The 25,058-nt window shown below is 42.0% G+C and overlaps 1 protein-coding gene across 2 annotated transcripts in view; it reads right to left on the bottom strand.

Annotated features, from left to right (window-relative positions):
- OCA2 (OCA2 melanosomal transmembrane protein) overlaps window positions 1–25,058 on the bottom strand; it is a 158,381-nt gene that overhangs the window by 19,030 nt on the left and 114,293 nt on the right. For both annotated transcript variants that reach the window (XM_079972593.1, XM_079972592.1), the window contains exons 22-23: window positions 22,208–22,301; window positions 12,879–12,972 (exon numbers count right to left, since the gene is read on the bottom strand). In XM_079972593.1, the coding sequence (XP_079828719.1) occupies window positions 12,879–12,972; window positions 22,208–22,301 (188 nt within the window). The remainder of the gene's footprint in view (window positions 1–12,878; window positions 12,973–22,207; window positions 22,302–25,058) is intronic.

Raw genomic sequence — 25,058 nt, 5'->3', positions numbered from 1 at the left:
CATCTCATAGCCAGTGGTGGCAGTACTCAAGAGAATGGGTAAGGGTGAGGCAGGGAGACAAAATGGGGGGAGAACCAGAGCCAAAGACAGGCAGAACCAACTAATTCTAGTTTTGTCCCCATTCTCCCCATTCTCCCCCACCCCAACCCCGACACAAGGGCAATACTAAGACTAAGTTAAGGTAAAGGAAAAGGACCCCTGGATGCTTAAGTCCAGTCAAAGGTGACTATGGGGTATGGCATTCATCTCATTTTCCAGGCCGAGGGAGCCAGTGTTTGTCCACAGGCAGCTTTCTAGGTCATGTGGACAGCATGGCTTAACTGCTTCTGGCACAACGTAACACTGCGATGAGTGCCAGAGTGCACAGAAATGCCATTTACCTTCCCACCACAGTGGTACATGTTTATCTACTTGCACTGGCATGCTTTCGAACTGCTAGGTTGGCAGAATCTGGGACAGAGAAACGGGAGCTCACCCCATCGCAAGGATTTGAACCGCCAACCCTCCGATCAGCAAGCGCAAGAAGCTCAGTGGTTTAGACCACAGCGCCACCCTCATCCCTGGGACTACAGAGAAAGAAGCTGACAGCCATTGCCACTCCCTGAACTGACTGCAAGTATGAAAGACAACAGGTGAGGGCTGGCTGAGGGTAGACTTTAGTGGGGCAGCACCCCATTTGTCCACATGGATAAGCTTTCACTGCTCATAACATCCCTATTCCTATTACTCTGCTGTTGCCACACCACTATTATTACATGTTGCTAGAGTCTCTAGACCACCTGCTGCATTCCCATAACCTGCAATAGCTGGAATGTGTCCTTGAACTCGGATAAATACCTTCTGCTTGCCTGGACAGATGATGGAGATGTAGGTGTCCATGTAGAGAAATCTTTGACATTTTGGAACTGTAGAAAAGTAAGACCCACCTTCATTAGACCTCTGCCTTTTGATTCCAGCCCTGCCAGCCCCTGTCATGTCACCTTCAGAAAGTTACTGTTAAGGAAATGCACATCTCAGGATGAAAAAGGTGTCCCTCAATTTACATGAACTTCCTTTAGTTTGCTCACCTAAGGATCTAAGCCATAGATTGTTGTTCATATTATCATAGCCCCACAGTATATTTTAAAGTCAGCATCGTACATGCAAAGTCATTACCTCTCTCATGGACCACTACCTGTTTATGTCTGAAACTTCACACACATGAGGGGAGAGCGGAAAGTGTGACTAACCCATGAGAACGGCAGACAAGCAAAAACATTTGCCTGACAAGTCAAGCCCATAGTGCCAATGTCTAGAACAAACATTTTGGCAGAGAATAGGGGTAAACAGGAAGTCAGATACAAGTAGGGCAGATGCAAAGGTCTACAGATAGACAGGGATGTTCAAACTGTGGTATGCTACAGTGAGGGCCACCCACTTAAAAGCACAGATTATCTTCCTAAAGAAAGATTTGGCAGGAGTCAGCAACAAATGAAGGGATGTTAATACTGACACTACTGTATGCTGAGCTAGACAACAATTCCAGGCAACTGTCTAGAAGAACTGTGTGTTGGGGACTTCCGGGTTAGCGCCTCCGGTAATGGCGGAATTTCTCTGATCGGGAGGAATTTGCTTCGTGGGAATCCGGGTCTGGCCGCCACGGCGAAGGCGGAGACCCACTAGAAATCACAGGCGGGTGAAGCCTGTGAACGTGGAATTCGGCTGGCACCTTTTGCGCCTCCCCTACTCGCGGGGAAACCCAGTTTCGGGGATCCAGAGCGACGTGGGGTGAGTGGCGCAGTGCTTCGAATTGACTGCTTCTTCCACAGAGCGAAGCCGCATAGCTGTTGCCAGAGAGTGCTGACTTTTTCCTGTGGACAATTTGATCTTAAAGCAACTACCCGTGAGTAGAGCAGAGGATTGGATTTTTAAACGTCTTAATTTGGTGCCGAAACAGGGAGGTCTAAAACAGGAAGTCCACCTTCCCCTTTTGTAAATAGATTGAAGCAATGAGGATGCAAGCTGAAGTCTCGGAATGTCTATTGTAAAGGACTAAATTTTCATCAGTAAAAAATACTAAACCCCCCTTGGTGGCAGGAGAAGAGGGGGGAAAGTTTTGGACTGAGTATACCTGCAGGAGAGAGCGAACAGAGTTAATATACCACCGCTCCGATCCTGGAAACGGGCTGCCAGCAGGACTGACCGTGATTAGAACGTTCACTGACAGTTAGTTAAATAAGAGGAATACATTGTTTCCATTGTCTCCGTCTGCATTTAAAAAGGAGTAAAAGTAACAGAAAATTGAAACTAACTTTATTGTTTGAATTGAGTTTAAAAGGACTAATACAAATAGAAACTGTTTCCCTCTAGAGGAACTGTTTCCCTCTAGAGGAAGCCTTTGAAACTGTCACAAGAGTTGAGCTGGGGGAATTTCCAGCTGCAAGATAAAAACCTATGAGATTCTGGGGACCTTGAATCGGTTAAGAATGTTGACAGAAGAGGCCTTAGTGGTTGTATTATGTAAGATAAGTGACTCACTCACTGGAACAGCGTCACAAAAAGGTGGATGTGGTAACTACTAAAATCAACAATTTGGGACAAAAAGTGAACACCAATATAGAAACTATTCAGAAACTGACACAGGAATCTACTTTGACATGGCAAACTGCGGAGAAGGCTAGGGAGAAAGTTATTGCCGTTGAACCTAAAGTAATACAATTGGAGAGAGAGAGAGTCCCAGCCTTACAGATGCAATTTGATGACCATAAGTTGATGCCTGCTATGATTGAATTTAAAGAAAATCAGATTCCGAGGATCAGAGCCCTACCTGAACTGGAGAAGCAAAGTTTGATAGATTCCCTCACACAGGAATTTGATGACTTTTGGGACCGGGACTTGGGTCAAGAAGAGATTAAAACTGTGAGGGCCTTCGGACTTGGAAGAGGAGGGAAAAAAGAGAAGAACAAAATAAGAGACTGTTGGAACTACCAGAGGAACTTAGAAGAACAACAGTTAAGAGTGGAAATTTTGAAAGATGTTCTGAAATACCTTTTGGATCTTAGATTTAACTACGGAGATTTGGTTGCCCCGTCGAGAAGGAATAAAATTATCTTTAGGTGGGAGTTTCCCCGAGATCTACTCTTTAGCCTCAAAGGAAGGAAAATGAAAATAAGATCAGTGGAAGACAAAGTAAAGTTCATGTATAAATATGAAGAAGACTCGCAGAAGAGACTTGGAAAAGAGTTAAGAGCATCAGACAGAAGATCACCAGGTTGATGGACTATAGGGAATTGGCAGAATCTGGGACCAGGGAGAAGAGTTGGTGGAAGAAGATTGGAAAAAGTTTAAAGACTATTTATAAAAATACTGTAAAATTAATGTGTGTTAGAAAAATGTTGGAAAGGAGTTATATGGCTTTACTAGAAATGTTACAAGGAATTAAGTACAAATAGATTATTAGAGTATTAAAGGGAAAATAAGGTTAAAATATGTTAAGACAATTATATATTAAAGGGAAAAATAAGGTTAGAATATGTGTAGTAAAGTTAGTATTATTTAGAAATCATTCTTTGGTCAAGTAAAAGGAGTGAAGCCTTGTGGGACTAGCTGGCTCCGTGGCGTGAAAGGTTTATTGGAACCAAGGAAGCCTTGATTTAATGAAAGACCTAACACCTGAGTTTGAGAGTGTAAACATCCCCCCCCCCCCAGTGATGCTATCTGTCCTTGAATTGCTTGGGAATGTGTATCTGGCTAATTTCCACGGAAGGGAGGAAACCCTTTGATTTAAAGTTTGAATTCCAAATTGGCCCAGCTGTCAAGGGGTAAATTGATTGACCAGCAAGCCGGTCATTGGCGAATTTAAAAATAATTTGAGTCTTATGATTGGCTTGAAAGTTACGACGCCAAGTGCGAATTGTGAATAAAAGACCAGGGAATTGTTTGAGAAATTGCGCTCTCTGCCATTGCTCTGCAATCCGCATAGATGCCCGGCTCTGATGTTCCATCTTAACAGCCGTCGTTTCGTCTTTTGAAATGGAGATCTTCAAAAGCCTTCAACTTGCAGATTCTTAAGGACTTCAACTATCCTATTTGTGTTAGACTTTGTGAGTATGTAGAGTTAGCTATACTATGCAATGTCTTTATTTTCTTATCTGTAACGTTCAAAAGAGTGCCTGCTGTTTTAGCATGTTCCTTATGTTGTTTTAAAATAAACTTTTAAGAATGAAACTGTTTTAGTTTGTGTGCCTTTCCGGAGGGAATAGCTAAGTCCCAGCCTTACGCTTGGTTACGCTATACCGTAGAACTTCTGTCTGCAAGTCTGTGGATGCAGCTTGTGGAGTGGGGGACAACCAGGATAACGGGTCGCAGCCTTCTCCCTGGGTTGTGATTCTGGGTCCCCTGGAACATAGGGAGTGGTGGCAGCCCTACCGGGTCGTGTTTGTTTTGTTTTTGCAAAAAGTAATTTGCCTGCCAACCCTACCCTGGGCGTCCTAGTCTGGCCAGAGAGCAGAGACAGGAGAAGGGAGGGGCAAGTGGTTGGGGGCAACATTACTACAATATGTTAAGATAAATTACAGGACAGAAAACAGAGGAAGACGGAAAGGAATTGCTGAAACAGTTAATTAAAGTGGAATACAAAAAGGGAGGTGTGAGGAGGTCGTTGAAACAAGTAAATGAAAGTTAAGATACTGAACTTATTAGATGTGTTTTAAATTGTGTTTGTTTGGTTTTGTTAATTTAATGTTTTGGGGTTGGGGTTGTGTGGTGTTTTTGTTTTTGTATTGTATTGTATTGCTTAATTCTTTTTCTTTCTTTTGCAGTCTTTAAAATGTTAATAAATATTATTTTTTAAAAAAGAAGAAGAACTGTGTGTTGAATTATAAACAGCTCAGCCAATTTGCCACTAATCAAGTTCTGTTTCCACTGGCAACAGCAAAGGGGGGGGAGTGTAATCTCTTACAGTTATTGTTTCACTTCCTGGGTTATATCATTCCACTAAGCCAGGGGTTGTCAACATGGTCCCTATCGCCCACTAGTGGGCGTTTCAGGATTTTAGGTGGGCAGTAGGGGGTTCTATGGCACAAGCTGAATCCTCCTTCCATGGAGCACTGGTGGGCGGTAAGGAAATTTTACCACCAAGAAAGATGCATTAGTGGGCGGTAGGTATGAAATGGTTGACTACCCCTGCGCTAAGCCAACACACTCCTTGCAAACCTTCAGTAATTGAAGAGGAAGAACCACAAGGACCAGCAACAAAAAGGAAAATGGAAAAAGAAATAAGTGGCAGCTTATCCCATCGCCAGAAAAGGAGGAAACACATCCACCTGAGGAAACAGGACAAAAGGAGGCATATCTATATCTTTCTATCTATATATGAAATTTATAAAAACTTTCTGTAATTTAAATGCAAATATATTTCACCTCAACATAGTGGAGAAGAGTGTGGCTTGTGGGCCTACTCTGCATCTGCTGCCTAAGTGTCACTGGGCAACTTGAAGGCCTCTCCTTGTCTCTTTTCTTATGCTTTAAACTGCATTTTGGATGGACAGCTGTGTGTCTCTCCCCCCCCCCTTTGTGTCTGCTATGGTTCTGCTTGAATATTTGCAAAAATTAGCATACCTTATGCATGCAAACCTAAAAGCACTTTTGTTTAGGCAAGCCTATCCAGATAAGCAAAAGTTACACGTGTCTTACTTATTTATTTTAGTGACTGTTGACTTTAATAATCTTTTGAATATTTTTAATATCCATTTTTAATACCCTTTCCCTATTATTTTAAGGTTTCATTTTATATTGTAAGCTGCTTAGAGGCATGGGCTGTTGTTTCTTTACAATCAAGTGTTATATGGATTTTGTTAGATAAATAAATGGAAGTAGAAAAAGTTACTGCACAACAGAAGCACCCATGGTCAAATATTTCAGCCCAGTTGGCAGATAAGGGCCAACTATCAAAAATATATTAAACTAAAGCAGCTTTCCCCATTATTCTGTAACTGAGGACATGGGAGTGGGGAGATAGATGAGGAAATGGTGGGGCTAGAGGAGAGGGCTACCTAGTTCGCTACTAAATCCACTTTTGTCCATCTCTTTAAATGTCCATTTGTGAACAATGGACACCCTACCTGTGCTCAGAGGAACGTTTGGGGACTGTATACAAGGGTAGTTCTTCCCAGAGCAGACCCACCAAAATGAATGAATAGGTTCATTTATTTCAATGGGTCTTCTCTGAGTAGGGCTAACATTTGATGCAACCCATTTCAGGCAGAGGCTGCTCTTTGTTCCATCAGGAAAGAAATGGTACAGTACTTAATACTCAATGGCAAAAATATTTAAATCAAGAGATAACAACTCTATTAGCTTCTATCTTTTCTGTGGGTGATATGCCCAGATCAAGGCCAATAGGTTGCCAGCAAAGGAAGAGGAAACAGATAGCGGCTGAACAGAAACAGGTAAGCTATAATCAGCCTTGTTTCCCCTGAAGACTAGAATGTCTCTTGAGTGGCCTGGATGTCAAATTAATGCCAGCTGGAAACAATATATATTAAGATACAGGATGGCAAGTTAAAGTAAGCAAAGCACATTTGATTTGCAGAAACATTAATCACTCCATTAGGTCCTCTAGAGTGCACTTTCTTTCAAAGCCAGCCTCACAAACAAGATAAATTAGGGCTGTCAACGAATTCAGAAATAAGACCTCTTCCTCTCACCACCTATTTTTAAAAGATATATTAGATAATTTGAAATCCCAATATCTAATAAGCAAAAATCCCATTTTGAAACTTGCTCTTCCTACACACCAATCTTATTAAGTGTTTCCAAGCAGAGCAGGCATTTACAGAGGCAGGCTGTTATCTGGCCTGTCACACTGACTACATCTGGTCCCCATTTTCAAGGGCATCTTTTGTCACAAGCTCCTCACTGAATTCTAGAAAATATTGGGGTTACTGTATTAAAGAGAAGAAATATTAAATTGAGTTTTTTGTTGTTGTTTTTTAAATAGTATTTAACACAGGAGTGGAGAAATATCAACCTCTGGGCCAAATTAGGCTTGCAGAGCCTTTTCATCCAGCTCACCAACTTATATGCACATCTACATTGACACAGACCTCGTCAACCAAACAACAGGTGTATCCGGTAGACATTGAGTCCCCATGCATATATGTCAGCTAAGAGTACCATTCTATACATGTCTACTTGGAAGCAAATCTCATCAAGTTCAACTGAATATTTCAAGTTTTGGGTTTACAGCACAAAACTAGAACTCAACATTCCAACCAGTCAACTTCAGGCAACACCTGCAGTTTAGTTTCTAGCATTGTCATTTCCATTAAGGGGATCAATAACTTTGTCCTCTCTAGAAACAGAAACTATTTGGTCCAGAAGAACTTCCTATGTACAATTTTCACTCAGCGCAGTACTAAGTACCTTGCAGAATATGGTTTTCCTGACTGAAGTTGAAAAATCCAGTTTTGTTGGCACCCCTACTCTCACTCTTAATTGATCTGATCTTACAACAGCCATTATTATTATTAGTAGTAGTCGTCATCGTCGTCATAGTAAAGGTAAAGGTACCCCTGACCATTAGGTCCAGTCGCAGATAACTCTGGGGTTGCGGTGCTTATCTTGCTTTATTGGCTGAGGGAGCCAGCGCACAGCTTATGGGTCATGTGGCCAGCATGACTAAGCTGCTTCTGGAGCACCAGAGCAGTGCACGGAAACACCGTTTACCTTCCCGCCAGAGCAGTACCTATTTATCTACTTGCACTTTGATGTGCTTTCAAACTGCTAGGTTGGCAGGAGCAGGGACCAAGCAACGGGAGCTCACCCCGTTGTGTGGATTTGTGCTACTGACATTCCGATTGGCAAGCCCAAGAGGTTCAGTGGTTTAGACCACAGAGCCACCCGTTCCTCTTGTGTACATATTTGTGTACATATTAATTGTCAGGAGACAAAATTCAGAAAGAGCAAATTTCAAAGGTTGGTGGTGTTTCAGTTTATATATTGTTTTGGAAAGTGCTTATTATGTGATTTATCATTTAAATGTGAACTGAATCAATTTTCTCTCCATCCCTATTTTAGGTGACATATCTGGCCTGTGGCAACTTCATTATGAAAATACTTTTCTCTGTTTCCCATCTTCTTTCTATAGCAAGTTCTTTCTTATTCCCCCTCCCCTTTGGTATGTGATTGTGTTGAGATTCGTCTGTGACCATTTTTCTTTTGTTGTTATGAGCTCCAAACTGCCCTCACCCCCCAATCTCAGGTAGATTCATCCCATCTTATAAAAGCAAGCAGCTAACCCAACCATCGAAATGGATCTTTCATTTTCTTGGCCTTCAGTATGATAAAAGCTAGTTTCTCCTTTGATCTCAATTTAAGCTCCTAGAATTTTCTTTTGAAACACTTGTACCAAATGTAGGAAATGGCACAGCTAAAAGAATAAACCTGCAGGAGGGCCTTTTAACAAAAACTCTGAAGCATTATTCCTGAGCACAAGAGGGTTTCTGACATCTTTAATATTACATGGGCATGCGATTAATCAGTCCTGTGACAGATTTGCAATACATACACACAGCTGGATGTGTGCAAAGACAGTTATTCTTTGTACAGGCTTTAATGTGCCATGTTCTTTCAGACAGGTATTGGCATATTTGCCGTAAAAATCTTGTCCATAAAAAGCTTTCATTTCTATTCAGAAGCATCTTATTGCTGTCACATAAAGCCCTCGACTATTCGCTGTAAAACCTTTCATATTTAAAAAATAAAATTAAGCACCCAAGAACACATCCCTGAAAAGTCTTTCAGCTTGGCAAAGCAGTGGTCCTCATTTTCCACCATAATAGAGTGGGGAGAAAGGAAGCAGTCAAGGCCCACAAAGATCTATGTAGTACTGTACAGGATTCTATTTAGGGTTCCATATGTTAATTGAGGCCTTGATGGGAATAGCATCTTACAGAAGAACTTGATCTGCCAGATCAATATGGCCCTATTTATTTTACATAATATGATGTTGCCAATTATCTTCAAATAGTTTATAACCTTAGCTTCATTTATAATTTATTTTTTAAAACTTGGGTGTTCCGTAAATATTTTAAGAAGGAATGGACTGGGGTGGCATATTTTCAAAATATAAAAACTCCATTTTTAATGGAATACAGCATTATAATTTAGTGTTCTTAGCTAGGAAGACCAAGTAGATTCAGCCTCTCTTCGATGGGGCAGCACTGCCCTTGAAAATCAGGTTAACAACAGTATTGCACCAATTGCAAGGAAAGATGGACTTGGCTGTGGTTACACATTGCCTTGGTTACATCACATGCCTTGTAGGTAGATTGCAGACCAGGACCAGATTTTAGGATCATGTAACTCGATTATCAGTTGCACTGGTTGCTGGGGTTTACTTTCAGAGCTCCACATGCCCTTGAGATCACGATGCCTATAGGACTGCCTCCTCCTATTTGATCCTATCATCAGGAGAGTCTGGGATGCACTTAGCACAAGCACTTTTAAGGGCTGTCTTCATTGTACAGTGGTGCCTCGCAAGACGAAATTAATTCGTTCTGCAAGTTTTTTCTTCTTGTGAGTTTTTCGTCTTGCGAAGCACGGTTTCCCATAGGAATGCATTGAAAATCAATCAATGCGTTCCTATGGAGACCGTCCGGGGACAGAGGGGAAGGCGCGCGCATTCCCCTCTGTCCCTGGAGATTGCAGGGCAGGCAACGGGGAGAAACGATCTTCTCCCCGCCGCCCCTTGCTTCAAAAGAGGTCCGGGGACAGCGGGGAAGACGCGCTGCGCTTCCCCGCTATCCCCAGAGCTTGCGGAGCAAGCTTCGTTTTGCGAAGCAAGCCCATAGGGAGATGCGTCTTGCGAAGCGGCTAAGAAAACGAAAAACTCCTTCGTCTAGCGACTTTTTCGTCTTCCGAGGCGTTCGTCTTGCAGGGCACCACTGTAGTGTCTACTCTCAGGAGAGCTGTTTTGACCATCTATGATGTAAACACCATAAGCCCTTTTTGGTTTGTTTGTTTTTTAAGCTTTTTTCTTCAGTCTTGGCTAACTTTCTTTGGCTGGTTCATCCACTTTTTGCTACAGATTTTGCGGTTTCCTGTATTTTTATCTGACGTTTATTTCTTGTATTTTTGTGTTGTTGTAGTATTAGCAGTTTTGAACTAGAAAGGGATTTTCCTCAAGATGAAAGCAGGGCTCTGATCCCATTAATTATCAGCCCCACCACCCCCAGCTGATATAATTTGAATTAAAATAATAATAATAATTGCATGTTAGATGCAAAAACATAGTTTAGGAGTAAGTGGCGGGTGGCGCTGTGGTCTAAACCACAGAGCCTAGGGCTTGCCGATCGGAAGGTTGGCGGTTCGAGTCCCTGCAAACGGGGTGAGCTCCCATTGCTCGGTCCCTGCTCCTGCCAACCTAGCAATTCGAAAGCACGTCAAAGTGCAAGTAGATAAATAGGTACCGTTCTGGCGGGAAGGTAAACAGCATTTCCATGCACTGCTCTGGTTCGCCAGAAGCGGCTTAGTCATGCTGGCCACATGACCCGGAAGCTGTACGCTGGCTCCCTTGGCCAATAAAGCGAGATGAGTGCCACAACCCCAGAGTCATCCGTGACTGGACCTAAAGGTTAGGGGTCCCTTTACCTTTACCTAATTTCTTTAAAGAGTTGACCTCCTTTTGACTAAAAGCAAAAACCTTTCTTCTCTTTCAACAGACATTTCTTTTTGCTTATGATCATAAACGATAGTAATAAGAAGCACATTGGTGTAATGATCCACATGACCTTTACTGTTTGGCTATGCATCATTTAACACAAAAAAACATATTTACTCCAAATGCAGAATCAAAGGGGAGAATCACCTTTTCTGACATGATGGGGGGGGGGGTTTGTCCACGGAAGTGCTTATGAAAGTATTCTCATGGAAGCATACATGTGGAAAAGGTTATATCCGAACTGACTGTCTGCATAGCTATTTCAGAAAGGATCCTAAAGCAGAGGCTAACAGCAATTTGATATTCTAAAGCTTTTGTGAGAAATGCATATGGAGGACCAATCGTAGTGTTACAGTTTCTGTGCAAATGTCTCTTACATTAACTGGGTAAAAGAAAATGCACTTCACAATGGCAGGAGGCAGAACTAGGTGACCATGAGATCCCTTCCAACACTATCTTTCTCAGCAGATAGTACTGCTTACCAGTAGGGTGCTTGTGACTCAAAATTGTAGCTTCAGTTGCATAGACTTCATTCCAGTAAATGAACAGAACTGGGACTTGGGTCTGTCACTGATAGCCACCCACTTCCCAGGAAGTGATGAAACAGAAGCTAACCGTAAGATTTTACACCACATCTTTAACACCTTGAAAGTAGGGATCCAACGGTGGTCCTATAATATTATGGTATGCTACCATCTGATAAACACTGTGATTCCAAAAGTTCAGCATAACATATGAAAACTGATGACAATGGAGAAACAAGTGCCGAAACGTAACTCTCTAAAGAAAAGTGTTTACGATGGCCGCCATCCAAAATTAAATAAAAATATTATTAGACGTCTATTTCCCTGGTGGGGTATATTTAGAAAGGATGGCTCAGAACATGCTTCATTGAACGCATCAATAATCTTCTCATACTTTACAACAACTGTGCACTGGTTTATTTATTTTTAGAGTTGGAATGCATAAATGAATGCAATTGTTATTTTTTAAGCAAACAAACGCAAATATGGCAAAAAGCTCATATCTCCTCATGTGCCTTTAATCCTATACCAAATGCTATCTGGCACAACCTAGCATACATCAACAGCTAAGTGCAGCTGATGGGTTTTTTTTCAGAGACTTCACCGTGGTAAGATATACTAGCATTATTTGTGCAAAATCTCTGGCACACATGCTCATTGGTCCACAGTTAAACAGCTTCCATAAGTTCTTGAAGCACTATAAGGGAGCTACTGGGAAAGGGGACTGTATACTGTGGGTAATGATGCCTCTATCACATTGCCCTGGCCTCAAAAAAGCTATCTTCTGTATACAGCTAAGCAAATCTAATTTTGCAGTGGTTAGCACCTAATAGTCTACCATCTTGAACAGCCATATCTATGTCTGCAGCACAGACTTAAACTAATTTGCTTTGTTTTTTGTTTTTGTTTTTTGATTGTGTGGCATAGTTAAGGCATTCATTGATCATAAGGCAGAAGTAGCGCTGCAAACCAGTGATAAACATAATTATCTTGGAGGACTGCTGCATTAAACTAAATCAGGTATTCTGTGCCAAACACCACCGAAATCTTTTAAGTTATGCCGAAAGAGAGATCAGTTAAGATTGTAAATAATTCAGCCCTCGTTATGATCTCACAAATTTGCTATCCCACCCCTCCGTGTTTATGATTGACAATATTTTCAAAATATAAGAATATATATTTTATAGATTTTTTTAACATTAGCAATGAGAATCCTGTGTTATAACAACTCATGCGGAAAAAAACAATTACATGAAAAGGGTTCGCCCCCTCTATTTATTGTTATTCTCATTAGAGAGATGAAGGCGTTTCAACTGACAAACACAATCCCTGCAATAAATACCATTTGTGTCACCAAAATGGATTTATATGTCATTGGCTTCCACCACCAGCAGCCCCCCTTTTTTTTTCTTAAATACTATATCAGAGCTAGGGAATCTGTGGCCCACCTGTTAATACTGACCTACAACTTTCATCATTGTGATAGTTCGGGCTTATGGAAGTCAAAGTCAAATATAATCCAAAAGGCTACAGATTTCCCACCCCTGTGCCATATGGACTATTCTGCCTGACTCATTTTGGTTTGTAGAGCAAATCCCCACTTTTTTAGAGGCAAATTTAAACACAGATTCGTTTCGAGTCTAAAATGGTACCTGAAAAATTCCATGAAAGAGAAGCCATAGCCATGTTGCTCTGCAATTCCTGCACAAACAACATTTGCAGATGCTCCGATCAATGTCCCATTACCTGTAATTCAAAACAAAAACAAATTCCAGCTGATATCGAGGCTCTTTATCTTTTGGCTTTGCCACTCAATTAGATCAGCTAGCAGACTTAGATGCAAAGGAGGGGGAAATCAATCATTTCACATGCACCTGAAAGGATATCACCTGAACAATAACCTCCCTGTCTATAAATAGCTGAAGGTTTTCAGAGGCAGACCTGTCTTTGTCCTCAATGAAGGCGGCGAGAGAGAGAGTGTGAGAGAGCTGTGTTGCCAAAACGACATCTTCTGCAAATATTCTGAGAAACTTGCTGATTATTTGTTTCAAACACAAAAATGTATGAGTAAGATAAAATGAAAGTGAGATTAGGAAGCAGGGTGGGGAGGGATACAGATCTCTGCTGATAGCAAGTTGGGCTATTGATTGGAGGAATAATAAAAAATGATGGGTTGTTCCTTCCCTCTCCCCCCCCCCAAAAAAAATGCATGCAAGAACAATAGAATGAAGTGCTTATTTTCAAAATGTGTCCTTTACACTGGAGCACAATTACTTGCCTAAAATGACAAGAGTTCTGAGGCCCAATGCAGAGAACTAGGGGCCCAAGCCTTTCTGGTCTACCCCCAACACACACAGCCTTGCTGCACATACAGATGTACTTTGTGCTAGACAGCATTGTGCAGTATGACCCTGAGTCCCCTCTAACTGCAACTGAATTGTTTTAACTCTGTTGTAATTTTGCTTCCTTGACTTTCCGCGTGAAAATCTGTATTGGCTGCTGATGTGAGTTGTAGATCTAAGTGTCTGGTGTTTCTTTGTCTACTTGAAGAAGAATAAGGTTGCAGCAGCACAAGCTTTCTCCCCTTCTTAGTTTCTTTTCTTCTTTCATTTTCTTTTTGTATTAAATCCGATTTAATACAATGTCCACGGGGGGGGGGGGGACATAGCATTAAGAGTCTAATGTCATTTTACATAATCTTAGGGCATTAATGGTCAACCTAGGCTCTCCATAGACATGTTTGCGAAACTAGTGGAAGAAATTTTCTACGGTGTCTCTCTTTATAACAACTTTTGATACCCAGCTAGTCACTCTGAAATAGCCCTGTCCCAGATATTGGTTTTTTTTTTATAAAAAAACGTATTTTTAATTAAATATGTATTTAAAAGTATATGCAATGTCTTTTTTTTCAAGTTACATTTTCCACAGATCAGTTTCATTTGTTGAGACATTAGTGTTACCTTAGGAAGAAAAGGGGGAAAGAGGTGGAGGGGGGCATGTGAGGGGGGCATGTGAGTGGGGTTGGGGTTGGGTGGCAATGCTTCTATTCTTCTTAATGTATGTGTGGGGTTTTGTGTCAGCATCACTTGTGTGGGTTCTCTTTACTATTCACTTGCGTTCCTTTGATGGCGAGAGAGGTTGGGGTTGGCCTAGGGTGTGTTTGCTTGTTTGTGATTGGCTGTGGTGAACTTTGTTTTCCTGTGTGTGTGAATGGGGTGGGTGGGTGTTTTTGTATCAGGCTGTCCAGACCGATTTGTATGCGATTGGCGGATTTTTGTCATCCCAGATATTGTTGAACCGTACCTCAAGGGGTAGCTCAGCCTGGGATTAATTTAAAAAATTTTAAAAAGTCTATCACCAAATATGTTGTTGTTGTTTAGCCATTTAGTCGTATCCGCATCTTCGTGACCCCATGGACCAGAGCATGCCAGATGTGTAGCCGTCAGTGAAAAGAAAGTTAGATATTTATGTTGAATAGTAAAATCAGAAACTAGGTTTAATGAGAGCAGGGCTAAAGCTGGATTTGGTGAGAGAGGTTGTTTAACAATTTTGGAACTGATATTGAAGACCCTTGTGCAGAATGTGTGGACAAATTTACATTCCCACCATGCATGAAAAACAGTATGTTCCTATATTACCACATCCCCTCAAACTTCTCAGTTTCAACACATCTGATTCTATTGTGAAGGTGATTATTATTAATTATTAATTATTATTTCTAAAAGCTACTTTGGGGAGAAATGCAAATAAACAGAAGCCCTGACTTTTTCCTTAAATGAAAAGCTGCTGTAAGGAGTAACTTTAAGGAGTTAACAACAAAGGATAGGAATATTTTCTCCCACAGACTCACACACACGCGCCATTCAAACCTACCGCATTGCTGCTTGGGCATTTTAGAAGACTAAACACCACAAAAATCATGAAGATTGTGCCAGTGCCTCCATCATTTCCAAATTGGTGGAAGACTATAGTCACCCACCTCTGAACTTCCAGATGAGCTGTGTCATTCATTCATTGCTGTGTGAACAGGCTGCTTTTGATTTAGATTAAGGGAGCACTGGAACGAAATCTGAAATAAGGGCCTTTGCCATGATCTTGACAAGAGCAGGGAAGGCTTGGACCAGAAACTAGCAATTTGTGACATGAAATGAAGGGCAGCTACAGCATCTCATCTTGCAAAGAAATTGTGACTGGAACACTGAGATCAGCAAGAGGTTAGGGCCTGGCAGCTGTGCTTGTGAAAAGTCTGTGACAGTTTGAGAATAGCACTAATCCCAGTAGTAATTGAAAATCTATTACATCCAATTTGGTTTCCCTACTCTGTAGCCTCTGGACAGAATTTGAACATTATTCTCTTGCAAGCTGGAAAAAGCTGAAGTTGGCGGACCTCTTGATAGGCCTCTGCAATGGGGAGGAAAATAAAGTAGGATGGGGTAAACTTGTTCAGCTTCCCCTACTTTTCCCTGTGGCTAGCATCTCTGAGATACAACTGAATAAGACTGAAAAGGAGAATGAAAGCATGCAGGAGCCGGAGGTAATGTTAAAATGATGTAGCAGCAAGAAATGAGGGTCCCAAAGTTGAGATGGACATGATATGAAAGTTGGGCCAAAACCAAATGAGAATGGAAATTGGAATTGACAAACATTCATCCACACAACTTTAAGACCATCTTCATGCTCACATTTACATATGAATTCTAGCAATTTGGCAGGGAATTTGCTAACATGAAATATTTTCCTAATGCTTCACGGTGACTGTACACTTGACATGTTTCATTTGCGGTCTCACTATTATTCTATCTTCATCTGGTTTCCAGTTGCTATCCATTGTGATATCTACCAGTCCATTATGGATGGGTGCTTTTCCATCATCTTTCCTGCTCTCATTTTTAAAATCTGCAAATCTGCGTTATATAAATGACAGCACATTCTGGCATCTTACCACTATCAGGATTTATTGATGCCAAGTATCACTTGGCTTTGACTGAACACAAATTCCATCTCTGCTCTCTTACAGTCTTCCTCTTTTCGTAATGCAAAGCACCTTAATGTGTCAGAAGATAGCTGGGAATGGCTATGTACATACTAACAGCAGCAACACTTTCTCATCATTGCATCAATAACTGGCAATACTTCGTGCAATAGGTCAAAGCCATGGGTAGTCAAGCTTGAATTCAGGCCTGATGTGCACAGTGCTGTTTTTCTAGAAAAAGAGGTGCTGGAACTCATCATGAATGCCTCCCTTGTTCTCTTAGAATGGCAATGGCACCACCTGAGAGGTACCAGAACTGAGTTTCAGTGAGTTCCAGCTGGAAAAAAAGTCCTGGGTGTGCATATTCTCTAACCCAGAGCCCCGGAAGTCAATTAAGAGAGTTGCAGATAGGGAGGACAGAGCTTCCCCTGTAGACTGAATAATGGCTGTAGACTGTGTTGTAATATACAGTTACTGACCCACACTTGCATACATGAAAGTGTTAACCAGAGTGGGGATGGAGCTTAGCAGGTTTCCTTCTCTCTGTGCTTCCAGGAACAAGCAAGGAGCTATGCGGCCATTGGCTTACAGCTACAAGAGAAACCAAGCACACAAAAACTCTCCAAATGAGAAATTGTACAGCCTGCATCTTTGCGAACCTAAAGATTGCATGATCCTTTTGGTAAGGAAGCCAAGTTATTTGCCTTTTAAAGTCATTTGGCAGTAAAATAAAGAGGGTGGAAATGCTCCAGATAACCAGGTTCTAAAATATATATCTCAAGTGTCAATGATCAGAGTAAAAACATGCATCTTCAGCATACACTGAAAATTACATAATGAAGTTACTAGACACATCAGAAAAATTCAACAACTCTAGGAGCTGACACAGAGGAATCTAGATAGTTCCAGATAGAATCCCAGCCACTAATCTGGTTGTTGCCAGTTTATGTGCCAGTAGTTTCCAAGAAGTCTTCAAGGGCAGCCCCACATTCTGTTCTAGAAAGAAAACAATATGGCAGAGCAAAATACTGAAGCTTGTTCAAAGCACAGCTGGCTGAGTATTACAGAAATTCAAAGCTTGGAGACTAGATCCCAGATGCACTATAGCCTTCAAAGTAGATAACAGGTTGGCTAGACTGGAAGCAAATTATTGTTGAGATGATGAATGGTTTCTTGAGGTAGAGAGGCAAGAACAAAGTTATACCTCGAACTGAAAGAATAACTGATAGGTAGAAAGGATGGACATTAAATAAGGACCAAATTAAATTTTAAAACATGGGCAGAACACCATTAGGTAAATGGGAGTACCTTGAAAAATGGATGAGAAAGCACAGATGCAAACAAGGAATCCTTATATTCAGATGGTAGGGGAGTGTTAAAAGACAGAAGCAGCAAACATGTAAGAGAGGTTTGAAGAGTTCTACTGAATAGGCACCAGCCAAGCACTGGACCATGAAGTTTCATTTTTAGGCAAAAATTGAGAATAAAGGAAGAGCAAGATAGGTTACAAAAGGAGACTTGTGATGTTAGCTTAAGTACCACTACAGAAACAGGGAGCGAGACAGTCAATGCAAACACAGATCCTTTGATGGATGTTTTAGTGGCAGGATTTAAGCAGGCACAGAGAATCTAGAAAGAAAGTCAGATTTTTCAAATATATATATATATATTTGAAAAAACCAAGATGAACTGGTTGATATGAGCCTGGGAACAGAGTGTAATGCTGACATCAACAAAATTCTTTCCTTATTGTGTGAATAAATATGCAAAATGTGTATTATATCTCTGTAGCTGTGAAGTATAGCAAAATTCATAAAAGCAATTGCCAACTCTGGCACAAGTATTTCATTCTCACTTTCCTGAGGGATGGGAAATCCAGGACAGACTTTTCAGCAACCTTTCAAATGCACTGGAAACTTAATGGCTTTGGGACAACATAGGAGGATTTTTGCAAGAATATTTATTTTGTAAAAGGTGAGATGCAATAGATGGGATGATGGTTCTTCTGAAGCTTTATTATGCCCCATAAACAACTAGAAGATCAGGCACGAGATAGCTCTCACTCCCCCCTGCCGCAGGCCAAATGTGACAGGTGGGTGTGGTCACCTACCTGCCACTCACTTGATGCCATTATAACATCAGGTGACAACTTCAAAGGGGATCAACTTCAGCTGAGTAGCACTGAGGGTCATAGCTGTCAACCGTCCCTTATTTGGCGGGAAAGTCCCTTATCCCAGCGCCGTGTCCCGCTGCTGTCCCTTATTGATTATGTCCCTTAAATTTCCCGGGTTTCAAAGGAAGCAGCTCCTCTCCCTTCCTGCCAGCCAGGGAGGAGGGAGGCTCCAACTGTGTTGCTTGGCTGCGCTGCTCACCCAATAAGGAGTCTAAGAATGACTGGGGGGTGGAGCTTGCATGCCTTGTGCCGATCAAATCGGCCACGTTGCCTGGGGACTCGCCTTTGCTCAGCGCTTCCCAGCGGAGAGGTGACGGTGGTTTTCCTTGCTGCATCCCCTTTTCTGGGTTGCTGTGCTGTGGGAACCACTGCTTGAGGCTTCGTTTGGCTGCTGGCTGGGCTTTCTGCCTTTGGCTCAGAGGGGCTCAGAAATTGAACATACCTGTGCTCTGAAAATCCCTTATTTTGGCTGCTGATCCCTTATATCTGAGGCTGCTGGTCCCTTATTTTCAAATCTGTAAGTTGACAGCTATGCTGAGGGTGAGCCTCATTGGCTGCAGTAAAAGGTTGCTGATGGGCATTACATATGACATCAGGTGGGTGTGGCTTGGGGAAAACAGCCTTGTGAGATTAATTTAGCCCATGGACCAGAAGTTCCCCACTGTTGCAGAAGATGATGGCCTTACCAGCCTTTCTCCTTACCAGGCACGGCCCAGCAGACAAAATGTGGCTTAATCTTTCCTTACCTACTAGGAATAGCCTGCTTTTAAAATGCAACTACTCACCCTAAACCATAGCAGCTATAAATCTGAGTAAATGTAAATTTTAATATGTACAAACACATATAATCAGTGGGAAGGGGCTAAGAAGAAGGAATTTATACACTAGCAACTCCAGAGGAGCTAGGAAACAGAAATATAGAAGAAAAAGGCATTAACTGGTCCAGATATTTATTCCATGGACGAGGCCACATTGTTGACCACTTTGTTAATGGAGGGACATTTTGTTTATGAAGGCAACTATTTCACATTTAGCGCCCGGCACATTTAATGTATGCCTCCCTGAGGAGTAAACTCACTTCTGGAATGCAGCTGCCTGTTTGGCACAGGTGCTAGAAAAATGAGCCCAGAGAGAATCTGTTTTTCCACCAACATTTCCACAAAGTAGGACTAGGCATGGAGGAAATAATAATAATAATAATAATAATAATAATAATAATAATAAACGCAAGTGCCCAACCTCCTGATGTGATAATGCACAGGCACTGACTGAGGTGTCAGAACAAGGAAGCTGTGAGGAAAACAGTTAGCAGGGACTGACTGAGCAGAGCTGAGAGGAAGGGAATCTTTAAAATGGCTGCTCAGATCTGCTTGCTTACCTATAACAGTGTAGGCAAAAAAGTTATGAAGCAAATAAAGGTACAGGAGAAAAGAACACATAGTACATACATATTTATACCACTAAACTAATATCACCAGATAACAATTTAGAATATACTGTATATTTTATGGTATGCTTCCACCATATAATATCTCTGCTCAGAAATCTTCACTGGTCTGGCAGCCAGTTTGTTTTCAGGACAAGTTCAAGGTGGTTATTATTAATTGGGACCAGTTTACTTGTGAGATCACCTTACCCCAACCACACTAATCTGCAGAACTTATTCCACAGTTGTAAGAAATCAATATTTTACTGTTGCATCAGTTAAACTTTGTAATGCCTTGCCTATTGACATTAGACAGGCACCTTAGCTCAAAACATTTTTGTTTAGGCAAGCCTAAACTGACATGTAGAATGCTGGCATGTGTTTTTGCTTACTGTTTATTTTAATTGTCTTTTGAGTGTTTTTTAAATGCCCATTTTCAACTGTTTTAGTTGATTGTTTTAATGTTTATTTTGTATACTGCTTAGAGGTTTTATTACAATCAGGTGGCATGTAAATGTAAAATAAATAAATCCACTTTCAACAGATTCCTCCAACATCCCTACAGTGAACTCTGAAGAAAGAATATTTCAGTGAAAATTGGTGGTCATATTTGATTTCAAATGAATGAATGGTGAATGAAACATTGAGTGAGATGTTGCTCTTTTGTACTGGGAGGGAGGGACAAAATAATTCAAAAACATTTCAGAATGTTTGATTAAACTCACTCAACGTAATAGTAATTATTCTTTCTTCTAAAAGCAGCAGTTAGCTCACTGTTTTACTTCTTACTTGGAGAGCGGCAGGGGGGAAAGCTTCTTATGTGTTTTTGTCCTTGCAAGTTTTCTGTTCTAACTTATTCATAGCCAATATTCATGGAATATGAAAGGGAATAATCAGCATGAAGATGAATTAAAAAGCAACCAGATGGCTCTTCTATATTGTTCTTCTAAATTGCAAATGAACTCAAACCCATAATGCTCCTTTTGTGGGATTGCTCGAATAACAAAATCAGGCAGGATGTAAACCTACTTACTCTAAAGCTCTGGCCCAGCAAGCAGTAAGATCCTACAAACCAAACAGGTCAAAAGCTTTCAGCAGGTTTAAGTTTAATTTGAAAAAATACACCCTTCCTTGTTCAGGGTTTATTCAATTGGCCTCTGGGGACAAGTCACAGCTTCATAGGGAAATGCTTGGTGGAAATGACTGCTTAACGGGGTGGCTGGCTGTTGCGGCCCAGTGCAGTGGTTTCCAGTTCACCCAGGAGCAATGCTAGGGTCAGGAGGGAAGCAGTTGGGGAATCTATGTGCTGGCTGCTCTGATTGGCAGGCTTTTTCTGCTGGCTCACTTTTGAATTAAGGGCCAATCCAGGCCAAGGTGAGTGGGTGGGACTTCAGAGCAGACTGGAGGAGAGCAGGCCTCACTCTGGTTAACCCCTGGCAGATAAAGGTCGGCTGCGCCCAACCTCAGAAATCACAGTCAGCCGAGGTACACCTGTCCCATAAAAAGGTAAAGGTACCCCTGCCCGTACGGGCCAGTCGTGTCCGACTCTAGGGTTGTGCGCCCATCTCACTTAAGAGACCGGGGGCCAGTGCTGTCCGGAGACACTTCCGGGTCACGTGGCCAGCGTGACAAGCTGCATCTGGTGAGCCAGCGCAGCACACGGAAACGCCGTTTACCTTCCCGCTAGTAAGCGGTCCCTATTTATCTACTTGCACCCGGGGGTGCTTTCGAACTGCTAGGTTGGCAGGCGCTGGGACCGAGCAACGGGAGCGCACCCCACCGCGGGGATTCGAACCGCCGACCTGACGATCGGCAAGTCCTAGGCGCTGAGGTTTTACCCACAGCGCCACCCGCGTCCCTCACCTGTCCCATACCACAGTCCAAATCTGGCTCATGCAGCTCCTCTTTTGTTTTGTTTTGTCAAAGAAAGAAACATTCACACTGGAGGTGGCATTTTCCAAAGAACTCTGTGTCCATCATATCTACACAGGGTGGTATCCAACTAATGTGCTCTTTTGGTGCAAGGATTTACACTTGTGCAATGGAACTCAACTCCTCCCTGCCACATGTTCCCTAAATCCATTCTAAGAGTTCACCAAACCCTCTGGAGCAAATCTGAGGGGGACACAGGCTGTGTGCAGGGGAAAATTTCCGTTGTGCAGTGGGAATAGCTTTAGACACGTTTCTGAGCATGGCTACATTTCTCCCACCTCTTTGTCTCCCATTGTTTTGAATGTGAGGGAAATGTAAACAAACAAGCAAACAAACAAACAAACAAACCGGGAAACATACAAACACACAATCATCTTTCTACCCCTCCTTCTCCCAGGCTATCTCAAGTCCATCAGGATGTGGGATAAGACTGTAGAATCACCTCTGTACAGGATCACAGCCTGACATGAAAGCTTACCTCCAAGACAGGCACCCATAGCCAGTGAAAAGATTAGGGGCTTCACAGGTAGGTTCACATCAGGATCCTGACTGAGGTTGAGAAGTACAGGAATCTGTAGGCAATAAGTGGGGAATATTGATTAAAATATTCCATACTAATGTATTATTTTACTAATGACTTACTACTCCACTCTATATAGTTATATTTTACTTGTTTTGTCCTTATTGGTATTGTATTTTAAATTGTTATGATTTGCCCTGAGATCACATGATGATGGCAAGGGATTTAAATTATATACATGCTAACAAAGCACCATAACTTCGAGAAAGGCTATGTTTGAATCCTTGATCCTGACAGGAAAGTGGGGATTTTCCCCCCTATGGTTAGTATTTTTTCATGGACAGAGCATTTAAGCGGTGGAGCAAGCCGATTGGGCACCTGGGGTGGCGTGCTTGCCCTGCGCCCAGGGGTGGGGCCAGCCGTCTGTGGGGCAGGGCAAGCCGGGGCAGGATGCTCCACAGGGCCTCTGAGGAGTCTGCCTGCCTCCTCCCACTCAGCCGCCCTACAGCTGGGGGGAGGCAGTGGGTGGACCGTTTGGGGCAGCGCAGAGCCTGTGGGCGCCCATGCCACCGCATCACTGCCAGGAGAGACTCGTGGCTCGGGTGTGCTGCAGGCCCCACGGTGAGTGCCGCCAGGCATTTTGTCACCCCCCTCACTGGTGACTCGCGGGGTGGCCCGCCCCCACCGCACTCCCCTTCCTCCTCCCCTGAGACCAGTAGTCCCTCAGCAAATACTCGCACAAAAGAGACTGCACTCAAAAGAAGGGCTCCTTGTGTAGACACAGGTTTAACATTTGAGTAGAAAGCAAGCAGGACATCCTATCATGGCTAAGATATATAAGGAAGACAGTCCAAATTAGGGTCTGCACTGGAGGTTAAAGCTGTTGGAAGTGCAACAGTGGGGATCATGGATGCTTCCTGTCACAGGAAATGCCCTAGAAATGCTATACGCCTCCTGCCCATTGATGACAGGGTATATACAATGACTGGGCCTACACAATGGGGAGGAGGAAGAAAGCTAATTTACTATGGCCATTCTGTTTTCAAATGTGTGTGTGTTTTTTTTTTCTCTCTCTCTCTCCATGTGTCTTATTGTTTATAGCTTGCTCTTGGAAGACTTTCTGTATCAGTTGATCAATCTCTGTTTATCTGAAAAATTGATTTTCTCTGAGGCACTAGGCTTAGGGTCCTTAAGGCTGGCTGCTCTAACTACGTATCCAACACTGCAATTATGTGTCTGACTTCTCAATGTGATGCTAGTTGCTGTTAGCCTTTAATCCCTCTCCTTCTGCAAGGAACGGAAACAGCACTGTTCAAATTCTGCATTATGAACTTATAGCTGCCCTATAACGCAGTTTCCTACATTTAAAAGCAATACAAAAGCCGCAGTGATACTGCCTCCATGCCACAATTTCGTCTGTGTCACTAAGTGAAATAGAGCTGTAATCGGCATCAGGAAGGTAGCCTTGACCTGAACATGATTTAGTACTAAACTGGAAATGCACAAAGGGGTACCGCACATGCAAACACAGGAATAGGAAAAGAGGTTGCATAGTCCAAAGAAGTGTTGGTCTTCTGGTCCAAGGGATGGTTCTATTACTCCTTGTACTCTGCCGCACATGGCAAAGATTTCAAGCATGCTATATCACTTGCCCATCAATCTATCCTCATACACCAGCAGTGGGAATGGGATCCAGTTGCCAGGCCAGATTCTTATCTCCACCATCCCTGTGGGTCAGCTTTGTCAGGTGGGCAAGTCCACCCACACTTGTAAACCACCAGTTGCCTGCTTTGATAGGTGGGTGAATCCTAGCAGTCAAGCACGATTCCTGTAGCCCTAAAGTTCTGAGCCGAACAAAACTTTTTAACTGTAATTGCTTTTTGGGTTGTCAGCTAACATTTTAGTGCTTGCACCTATTTGGCATAAGGCAAGGCATACATTTTTAAAACAACGGCCACCCACATTAATGAGAACAACAAAAACCCCATTGTATCAATTGCCCTTTTACCTAAACCCAGTTTTTGCAGAAAACACATTGGGCATGGCTAAATTGGTACAATGGTTCAATACATTGTATTAGGAGGAAAGACCTAAACAGTGATTTAACATAAATGAATTTATGGACCCTAGTAATAAAATGTAAACAGGTGTTTCAATATATGCAGCCTAGTTAATAATGGTTTATTAAAATGCAGACAATGTTGAAAATAAAGTGTTGTCATGTATTACCAACTATTAAGTTAATCAAGCTAAGAAAATCAGATTCCATTTATATTTTAAATGAATAATTTAGATGTTGGAACCTGGTTTAGAGCCTTTCCAGTTAAAAAAAATACAGTGGAAAATATCAGAAAACTTTCATTAAATTGAAAGCACATATTGTGGGATTTATCGTGTTTATCCTAGTTTAAAATGCCAACTGTAAACCTGTAAAAAGAAAAGGCAGCTTTATCAAGAAGAGTTGAATGTGGCTATGTTCATATTAGGCCATAATCTGATTAATCATATAAGAACCATATTAGTTCTGATCTGGTGCTGAAGGAATCACTAGATAGATCTTTCCACTTCAAAAGCTCTTAATTCATTACTGGTAGTGGATACTAAAAACAACTGGGTTACCAATAAAAGATCCAACAGTTGCTTAAACTATATCCATGAAGCATAATCCAAAAATATTTGGCTTATGATTTCCGCTGTAGCCATGATCCTCAAATGCAGCAGCACCCTTCATTCCCTACACATTGGAAGGCATCATATGTTAGCCGGATCTGGAATAGCAACCCCATTCCTTTAAGTGGCAATATAGGAA

Source organism: Podarcis cretensis (genome assembly GCF_951804945.1).
Source record: "Podarcis cretensis genome assembly, chromosome: 4".
Lineage (NCBI taxonomy): Eukaryota > Metazoa > Chordata > Lepidosauria > Squamata > Lacertidae > Podarcis > Podarcis cretensis.
The sequence above is the reverse complement of the archived record's forward strand: the minus strand, read 5'-3'. Positions and strand labels throughout refer to the sequence as shown.